General features: G+C 32.8%; 1 protein-coding gene across 1 annotated transcript; it reads right to left on the reverse strand.

The window, feature by feature from the left end:
* Window positions 1-884: 884 nt before the first annotated feature.
* LOC140433709 (uncharacterized) lies at window positions 885-3,914 on the reverse strand. The gene is made up of 2 exons (XM_072521688.1): window positions 3,552-3,914; window positions 885-908 (listed from the first exon to the last, which is right to left on the reverse strand). The coding sequence occupies exons 1-2, from the start codon at window positions 3,912-3,914 to the stop codon at window positions 885-887; spliced, it is 387 nt and encodes a 128-aa protein (XP_072377789.1).
* Between the last annotated feature and the right edge of the window lie 6,192 nt (window positions 3,915-10,106).

Raw genomic sequence — 10,106 nt, forward strand, 5'->3', positions numbered from 1 at the left:
TCTCCTGACAAAAGAATAATCTTTTTTTTATTTATTTCCGTATCTGTATCCTGTGCTTCTCTTAGATAGTCGTCTTCTTTGATGAGCATCACTTTAATTTCAAGACTTTCCCCTGCTTCAGTTCTTTCAAAGTTCCTACTTAAGGCATCTACATGTTGTAGTTGTACTCCTGATTTATGTTTTATTTCAAAACAAAAATTTTGTAAACACAAAACCCATCTTGCTGTTCTTGGGATTATTGTTTGTTTTACTAATGCATTTTTAACGGAATTGCAGTCTGTTATTACAGTAAAAGATCTTCCTGCTAAATATTATCTATACCTTTCTAGGGTTTTGACAATAGCCAAAAGCTCTAATTCAAAAGAATGATATTTCTTTTCTTCTTTTGTGGTTTGCTTGCTAAAATAGGCAATTGACTTTTCACGACCATCAACAATTTGAGTTATTATGCCTCCAAATCCTTCTCTACTTGCATCCGTGTAAACTATTATCTCATGTTTCGGATTAAATATTGTTAAAATTGGTTCTGAGACTATAACTTTCTTTATTTCTTTAACAATTTTTGTTTCTTCTTATGTCCATGTCCAATTTACATCTTTTTTTTTATCAATAAGAAAAGAAGGGCTTGCGAACGATGAATTACTCTTTCGAATAATATTTGCATCCAATAATTCTTGTACTGTTTTTTGTAAAATTTCTTTGTCAGCTGCAGGTGTTCTGTAGGGACGAAGCTTAACTACATCTGAACTTGTAATATAGATTCTCATAACAACAGAATGCGATTTTTTTAGAGCTTTCAAATTTGTATAAAAACAGTCCTCGTGATTTAGCAAAATATTTTCCAACACCATTTTCTCGTATTTAGATATATTTCCTGTACTTATTTATTTATCTAAGTCTTTCTTTATCTAAGGAATTTAAATGTTAAACTATTATCTATCCTATAATACATAATATTTACATCTTCTGTAAAATTTCTTCCTATTAGAAGGTCATTATAACCCAATCTTTATCCATGACATACAACATAATATTTAATTCTACAAAATCGATTTTTCTTTTAGCAAATACATAATATTCAACTGATAAAGAATTTCCCAAAAATCCAGAAAGTTTTACATCTTTAGTTAATGATTTTATTTCTAATTTAAACTTATCTGCCAATTCTTTTGAAATTAGCGAACAATCGCTGCCAAAATCAATGAATGCAGTATGGCTGTGCTCATTTAAGAAAATAATTTTATTAAATTTATTTTCGAATGAATCAAACTGTATTTGTTTAACAGATTTATTTTTTTCTAAATTTTTGTTCGTTTTATTTACTTTTGTCTCTTGACATTCTTTGTTCTTTTTAAAACAGTATTGTTCAATATGACCTTTAATTTAAAAAAAAAAACCTGCATATTTGGTTTCTGTGGTGACAATCTTTTTTTAAATGACCCTGAATTCCACAGCACATACAAGGTTTATTCTTGTTAAATTTGTTATTAACAAATTTGTTATTATGTACAAATTTTGATTTGGAAAAAACAATTGGATTTGTTAAATCAGGCAATTTTTCTGGACTTTTGTGATAAAGCTTATTTCTTAAATAAACTGCCAATAAATTAACATCTTTGATTTGAGCAACTTCAATAGCAGATTTAATATGTTCGTCTCTAATAACACCAATTATTAAAGAAATCTTATCTGACTTGGAAAAATTTACTTTAAGTTTATTAATTTTTGCTAAATGTTCAAAATAAAATTCATATAATGAAGAACCCTCTGTTGGTTTATGATGGGCTACGTCCATAAAAAGATCATAAGTATTTTGTGTACTTTGAAAAGTATTTTCTAACACTGATCTCCATTCTGCCCAAGAAAATTGAGACCATGCAACTTCATTTTCAATAAAACTAGCGTACCATGTTTTAGAGGTACCTCTAAGCTTAGAAATCGCTTGAAATATAATGTAGTTATCAGACCAACTATACGTCTTAGCATTGTGCTCTATTATTTCAATCCATCGATCTACTTCTCCAATTAGTGAATCAAATTCAGGAATAAAACTGACGGATTCAATGTTTCTATTCGTACAATTATAAGATGCAGATGGTGAATTTATTTATGTGGCATTTTCTTTAATTTGAGGCAAAGGCGAAGACGTATAGGTTCTATTTATTTTTGAATGTTTAGATCTTTTTCTTGACTTACGTGCTCTTTTCGTTTTCATATACCTTGACTCCCTTCATGGCGAAGAACCGGTGGACGAAATAGTTGTGGTTTCACTACTGGAACTACTATTTCGCTTGGACATTTCCCTTTTCGGCATTTTGGACACTTTCAATCACTTAACATTAAAAACAATTCACTAAATTCTACCGTAGGTTCTTTAACACACTTCTGATATCGTCTATTAAAATAGTAGCGTCTATTAAAATAGTTAAAACACGTATTTACGTAAATATAGCTATTTTATTAAATTAAATCAAACTCGTTCACAACGGTCATAATTAAATCACACCAAATTATTATCTCTCCTTCCGCTGTGTTTATTTGTCATCACCGAACTACTCGTGACCATATAAGGTAATTAGTGACCCAAGCCAATCACCGTATTAGAAGTTGAGTGTGACTTCACAATGTCATAACAGAACTACCAGTATTCCATCTTAAGCTGATTAGGACATTAGGAAGTTAGTGACTTAAGCTGATCAGCGTATTAGGATAATAGTGTGACTGCACTAAGAGTCAGTTAATTTCAATAAATAAAATGATATATGCTAATTTATCCGATTTTTCATGTAAGGTTATTTACTAATACGTTTTTTGCGATTTCCCTAAAACTTCTTAAGGTGGACATGATTGATTTTGATTGACACCTTCTCATTTGTTTATTCAATTCTTTGAAACCATTGGTGTTTCGCTTTCCTTTGCTTAGAAATGTGCGCCTCTTTTCCATCAACCGTTTTGTTCTGTCACTTATTCTGTCTTCTTTATTTTTCGTTTTCTTTGCAACAGTCCGTCCTGCTTTCAGGAGCCTTCGTTGCATTTCTTTATTAATTGTGTTCATGCCAGAGTATTCTTGTTAATAATGTTCTACAAATTCTTTTCTTAAGACTTCTCTGTACTTATCTCTCTTCTGTCGTATTTTAGTTTGATCCATCTGATTACAATAAATATGTGGCCTGTTTCTACTAGTTTTCGTCTGTTTAATATGAATCCTTGCTCTTAAAAGGCGATGATCGCTGTCAGTTGTGAATCAATTGAGAGCAGTTATATCTTCAAAAATGTCTTGGTTTCCACACAAGAAGTAATCGATCTCGTTTTTCGGCTTTTTATCGGGAGATATCCACGTCCATTTTCGGTTTGCTGGTTTTTGAAGTGTGTGTTCATGACATATAAATTTTGTTGTTCTAAGAAGTTATATAATTTTTTGTCCCCTTTCATTTCGTGTGCCATTTTTCTTTTTTACCTAATTTTGCGTTGAAATCTCCCATAATGATGGTATACTTTGTATCATTTTCTTCTAATGCTGTTATCAAATCTTCGTAGAACATTTTAACTACCTCTTTCTGATATGTTGTTGTGGGAGCATACCCTTGTATAACCTTATTCTTGGTTTTATTATCTAGGTCTATTATAATATAAGCTACTCTATCAGAAACGCTTTTATATGTAGAAATGTATGGTGTGAGATACTTTTTGACAAGAAATCCTACTCCACCATTTGTTTCGTCTATTTTCCTTGAATAGTATAAACGATTTCCAGAGTTTAGATGCATGCATTGTTCGCCTCTTCTTTTCACTTCTGACAATCCTACAATATCCCACTCTATCTTGGATAGTTCTTCTTCTAATTCGTAGACCTTTTCATCTTTAGCCATAGATTGAATGTTGAATGTGGCTAGTAGTAACTGTTTTTCTTTCATGTTTTTTCTGGATCATGAGGCTGACCGGTTTTTCAGTGTAGGATTCTGAGCTGCTAGCTCTACGCACCTGGGGTATCGCCCCATTTTGTTTCATGTTCAACACGTTGTATTTTGAGGGGCATTTTGATATTAAAACACCACGGATAACTAAAGTTATCAGTTCTTCAAAATTACTTGGCGACATTCTACGGAATGTATAGAAGTGGAGATTTTCAACATTAAGGTCACTAAGTAAGTTACTTCCACTGTATTTGCTTCGACTTTTAAACAGTGATATCATCCACTACCGTCTTTTTTTCTTATTTAAGATTTTTTTAACAGAGAATATATCACAATAAAAGCCGCACTGGCTGCCGCAAGCTCATCCTCTTCCATTGGAACCGCCGGAGTACAAGTATTTTTCGAACTAAACGAGTCTATGTGGACGATCAAGTGAAAGTAAGGGCAAGTACAACAAGCTTCACGAGTTCCAAGTAGAAGTACGAGGACGAGCAGGAGCACGAGTAGTCTGGACGCACCTTTAGACGCACTCGAACTTTTAGCGATAACCCTCATAAAAACAAGATTAACCAACAAAGCCAAAAACTTGAGCCATAACTACTGAAAATACCATCTTAGATATAAAAGCAGCATTAAGAGAGAACTAAGGGTAGTTAGCAAAAAAGAAACAACGACAAAGTGATGCAGCTATGTACGCATCTGAGATAGAAGAACTATATATATACAAGGATTTCCACAGTTTTCACTGTATTCCTTCACTCAACCGTTTTCTTCAATTTTTCCTGTTTAGCCAGTCCCCTTCCTGTAGATTTCTTCTACTCATTGCTTCGTCCACCTCATCTCTGAAAGATCTTCGGGGTCTGCCTCTCTTTCTTCTTCCTATCGGGCTCCACTTTGTTATTCTATTTATCCACCGATTTTGGTCTGCTCTTCTGACATGTCCGTACCAGGTTAACCTCTTCTGTTCGATGTAGTCTATTATGTCAGAGTTCATTCCCATTCTCCTCTTAATCTCCATGTTATTTATTTTATCTCTTCTTGTTACTCTGCAGCTTCTCCTTAGGAATTCCATCTCTGTTGCTCTTATTTTGTTTTTGGTTTTCTTATTTATTGTCCAATTTTCACACCCATAAGTGAGGATACTTCTTGTCATGGTGTTATATATTTTTTTCTTTATTTTCATGCTGATGTTTTGCTATTTTTTATATCTTCCTCCGTTGTTCCTTTGTTTGATATTATGAAACCTAAATACTTATAAATAATTGATGGATTCGACCGTTACTTGATGGAAATTCATTTTATGTAACAATAAAACACTGAAAACTTTGTTTTCAAACTTCCACAAAATTTATTTTAAATTCTTATCACTACAGCTGTTTCGGCTGATTGCCTTTCTCAAGTGAAAGACAAAGTGACTTGAGAAAGGCAATCAGCCGAAACAGCTGTAGTGATAAGAATTTAAAATAAATTTTGTGGAAGTTTGAAAACAAAGTTTTTAGTGTTTTATTGTTACATAAATACTTATACTTGTCTGTTCCTTTGATTTGTTTACCTTCGTCTATTTCCAGCTGTTTTATTTCTGTATTCTCCGTTGTTAGGTATTCAGTTTTCTTTAGGTTTATTTCCATCCCATTCTTTGTATATTCCTTCTCCAGTTTTCTCATCATAAAACTGAGGTCATCCTCGTCTTGTGCGATCACTATTTGGTCGTCGGCAAAACTTAGCGTATATAGATATTCGTTCCTTACTGGTATACCCATTCCTTCGCACTTTCTTTTCCATGGTTTCAGGGTTTTTTCCAGTCATATTTTGAACAGGGTGAGGGATGTGGAGCAACCCTGTAGTAGTCCCTTTGTCGTCTTAAATGGACTGCATATTCTATTGCCCGTTTTGATAGCTACTTCGTTATTCTTGTAGAGTGCTTTTACCGCGTTTATTAATCTTCGTGGAACTTCGATGTCTTCCATTGCTTCCCATAGCTTGGTTCTACGTATTGAGTCATATGCCTTCTTAAGATCAACAAAAGCCAGATGGACGGATCTATTTTTGGCCATTCTTTTTTCTATTAGTTGTTCGACCGTGTAAAGGTGATCTAAGCATGCTTTCCCCGCTGTGAAACCTGCCTGGTCTTCTCCCATTTTATCTTGTATATATATTTCTAATTTTTCCTTTATAGTCTTTCCATACAGTCTGCCTATAGACGATATAATGCTGATTCCCCGATAGTTTTCGCAGTTTTTTCTATTTCCTTTCTTGTATGTTGATGTCATATATGCTTGGGTCCATTCTGCCGGTAAGTCTTGTCCATTCAGTGCTCTCTCAAACATTTTATGTATCATACGGAATAACTTTTCCGATCTGTTTTTTATCAATTCATTTGGTATTCCGCCGGGACCTTCTGCTTTTGTGTTCTTTAGAGTTTTGATCGTTCTTCTTACCTCAGCTAGGCTTAATTCGATTTCGTCATGTGTGTAGATTTCTATTCCGTCTATTTCTGATTGTTTGAATTCGGGGCGGTCTTCGGTTAGCAATTTTTTATAGTATTCTTGCCATTCGTTTTCTTTGATTTGACTGATTTTGATTTTCTCTGTCTTATTTCTTTGGAGCGACTTTAAGATGTGCCATGACTCTGAATTTCTCGTTCCTCCTATGTGCTGTTCTATCTCTGTGCATGTTTTTTCCCATCTTTCATTTTTTTCATTTGCTTCTTTTCTTTTCACTTCTTTATTTTTTTTTCTGTATAGTTCCAAGTCCTCATAGTTTTTTGTGTTCAGGTATTTTATATGAAGTTCTTTTTTCTCTTTTATGCATGTTAGTGTGTCTTCGGTTAATTTCGTAGTTTGGTGGGTGTATTTTTGGTCCACTTCTCCAAGAGCTTCTAGGGCTGCTGTCTTCATGCAGGTTTTTATGTGTTCGTATGTTTGTTCTAATGATTCATACCGAAACTCTTCTAGCTTTTGGTCCAATTTTCGCTTATATAGGTCTTTTATTGAGTCTTAGAAGAGTAAGATAGAAGAACTAGCCGAACAATTAAAAGTGGCATACATAGCAGAAGGAATGCCAGTAGATTTGGCAAAGAAATACACAACAGATACAGTGGTGGCAACAATGAAACGTAATACCAGCTCAGATAAAGTTAATATTGGAGGCAGGTAGCTATACAACCCCTCAAGAAGTAATTCCCCGTCAACATTGCACAGTTGACGGGGAATTACCCCGATGTAAATGTGCATAAATAAATTAAAGACGCGTTAAAGTAAGTAGGTATATACTTATGCTTTATTAAATGTATATTATAGGAATACTCTTTATTTGCGCCCTTTAGTTCCAACCCTGGATTTAATTCTATGCATTATTCAAAGCTCAGTACATATACACGTGAAATGACTGATGTATAATGACTTACTCTCTGGGCTTTCAGCTTGTTTATGGAATATTCGCATCCTATCGTATTTTGCCTATCAAATTGTATATTTGTTTGTTTGATTCTCTGTGACTAATTGTTTTAGATAATACTCCACTATATTATGGGATTATATACGAATATGCGCCGCCTTTAAATGTTACGTATTACAAAGAGATCTAAAAAGACTAAAGTAATAGTTAAAGTAGACTAAATCGACTTCTATTCTATTATTCTCTTACTTTTTTATTTGTATTGAATGTTTTTTAGACATTTAAAAAGTAATGTTTTACTAAGAAAATCAAGATAAATTACCGTAAAAATTGTGTTTTTATATATTGTGCTGATGGTGTGTTGAACTCAAAAAAATTATTCACAATGAAATCGTTATGAACAAACAACCTATCCAGTTTTGAAAAAAGGAGGATAACTTTAATCGTCTTATGTTATCAAATTTTCGGTAACGTGATGAAGTATTAAGTTTTTTTTTCAAATTTCATTTTGTGCTTTAGAATTTAATTCCCAAAAATTGATATGAAAATTTTGGTGTTTTCAAATATGTAATTTTTTGCACTGTTCAAGGATAGTGACAGACTAAAGAGTATACGAGACAAAGAAGACGAAGTCTTAAGACAGCAACTATGGTGAGAGAAGACCATTTATTGTTAACATTATGCTAAGAAATCTCATTTCTATATCTATTTCTTCCTAATAAATCTACAGAGAGTGCTTCTATTTCATTATTTAATTATATCCATGCTACTTTGGATCAAAAAAGGTATGTGGGTGCACTCGTTTTTGACCTAACTAAGGCTTTTGACTCTATTGACATTGAAATTATACTGCATAAATTAGAAGCCCTTGGTTTTCGGAGTCGCTTCTTGAACTGGTTAAGGTCATACTTACAACCTAGTAAAAGTCGATAATAACAAGTCATCTGTTTTTAATCTTGATCAAGGTGTACCACAAGGCTCCGTATTGTTCTGAAGCTATTTTCTTGTGACATTTTAAAGTAATTACTATTTAAATGGGAATAAGCCACAATTAAAGGTTAAAGTAAACTCATATCAAAAATGAACTTGGTAGCACAGGAATTTACAACCTGGTGTAAAAGGAACTCTTTAATTGTAAATGCAAAGAAAACTATGTGTATGCAGTTGTACTCGTGTAAGCCATCCCATGATTATAAGATCACAGTTAGTTCTGAGGAAATACCTTTTAGTGATATAACATTATTTCTTGGTAGCATTCTAGAAAGTAATATGACATGGGATGAAAATGTTACTAAAGTCTGCAAAACAATGAATAAGGGTTACTATGCGATCCTTCAGTTGAAAACTCTATTTAATACCAATCAATTGATAAGTGTGCACTATGCATTAGTTTATTCATATATGGCCTATGATGTTGTTTTGTGGGGAAACTCTGGGAACTCTTCTAGAGTTTTTATAACTCAAAAGAGAATTCTTAGATTGATATTCAATATTGATAATAGACAATCATGTCGTAAATATTTTATTGAACACAGACTGTTGACTTTCCATGCTTTATATATTTATAAGTGTATTATTCACGTCAAAACTAAATTTCAAAATTTTTCCCTCAACTCTGACTTTCATAATTACCCGACAAGACACGGGAGAGTGATAAAAGCTATAGATCCAACGAAATATGGGAAGCAACATGATGCGATGAAATACTATTCATAGTTAAATTTTTAAAAGTTTTCAACGCATGTACAACAACCTTAATGTAATATTAGAACTATTCAATAAGATATACGGTACCGAATTGAATGAATAATATATACGATAATTTGTTTCGTCGAGTCGTCATGGAGTTTTTAACCCTTTTGAGACTGCAAGTACATATTTGTACGATGATGTTTACATACGAGCCTAAAATTATTTTTTTACCGTTAAATAATATTTAAAAATGTACCATCGTTGCATCGTTTATGTCACGTACAAGTGTAGACTCGTAAAATATTTTAGTTGCGAGTTTTTGATGTGTTGGTTGGTAGTCAGCATAAAGACATTGTTTTTGATAAAAATAATAGTTAAATTAGATTGTATCATTTTACAGACTATTTGTTTTTGTGCATTTTTATATTAAGTATATTTAGATTGTTATTTATTTATAGTTAAATAAACATTTGACTATTTTTTAGTTAATCCATGGTACTAATACGTACCATTAATCTTACAGTACGGTATGTAAGTGTACCATTAGTCTTATTCGTGTTATTTTTAGATATGGATAGGAAAACACCACTTACACAGAAATAACTTAAATATTATGCAGAATTGTCATTTTCCGAGTCCGGAAGTAGTGCCATACTATCTTCCAGAAGTCCATACCTTCTGATGATGAATCGGAATTAAACAAGGACTGCCAAGATAACTTTGTCGAAACTTTTGATGAAGAATCAGAATTAGAAAGCCAGGTAGAAGTTCGAGATACACAGGAAAATTTAGATATACCTGCCACACCTAGTAGTTCGTTTGTATTGTGGTTAACACCAAGTAAAGGTTTTCTTCTGGAAAAAAAAACAAATTTCAAGTCAACGTAGTTGTATATTGGATACTGGCATACAATTTAACTTAACGCCATACCAATATTTCAAAATGTTGTTTCCACGTTCATTGTATATGTATATTGCTCAATGTACTAATGAGAGGATTGAAATATGTAAGCAGTCAAGAAGAAATGCTTGTCTGAAAGAAACTGACTCAGGCAAAATTCAAATAGTTCTTGGTTGCATGCTAGTTGTGTGCTACAACCGTGTA

This window comes from Diabrotica undecimpunctata, chromosome 2 (assembly GCF_040954645.1).
Source record: "Diabrotica undecimpunctata isolate CICGRU chromosome 2, icDiaUnde3, whole genome shotgun sequence".
In the NCBI taxonomy this organism is placed as follows: Eukaryota; Metazoa; Arthropoda; class Insecta; order Coleoptera; family Chrysomelidae; genus Diabrotica; species Diabrotica undecimpunctata.

Excerpts from the sequence above, each read along its gene's own strand:
- LOC140433709 (XM_072521688.1), bottom strand. The coding sequence starts at position 3,914 with ATGAAAGAAAAACAGTTACTACTAGCCACATTCAACATTCAATCTATG. Across the intron at positions 909-3,551 it reads CAACAACATATCAGAAAGAG|ATAAAGAAAGACTTAGATAA; the intron begins GTAGTTAAAATG and ends TAAATTCCTTAG.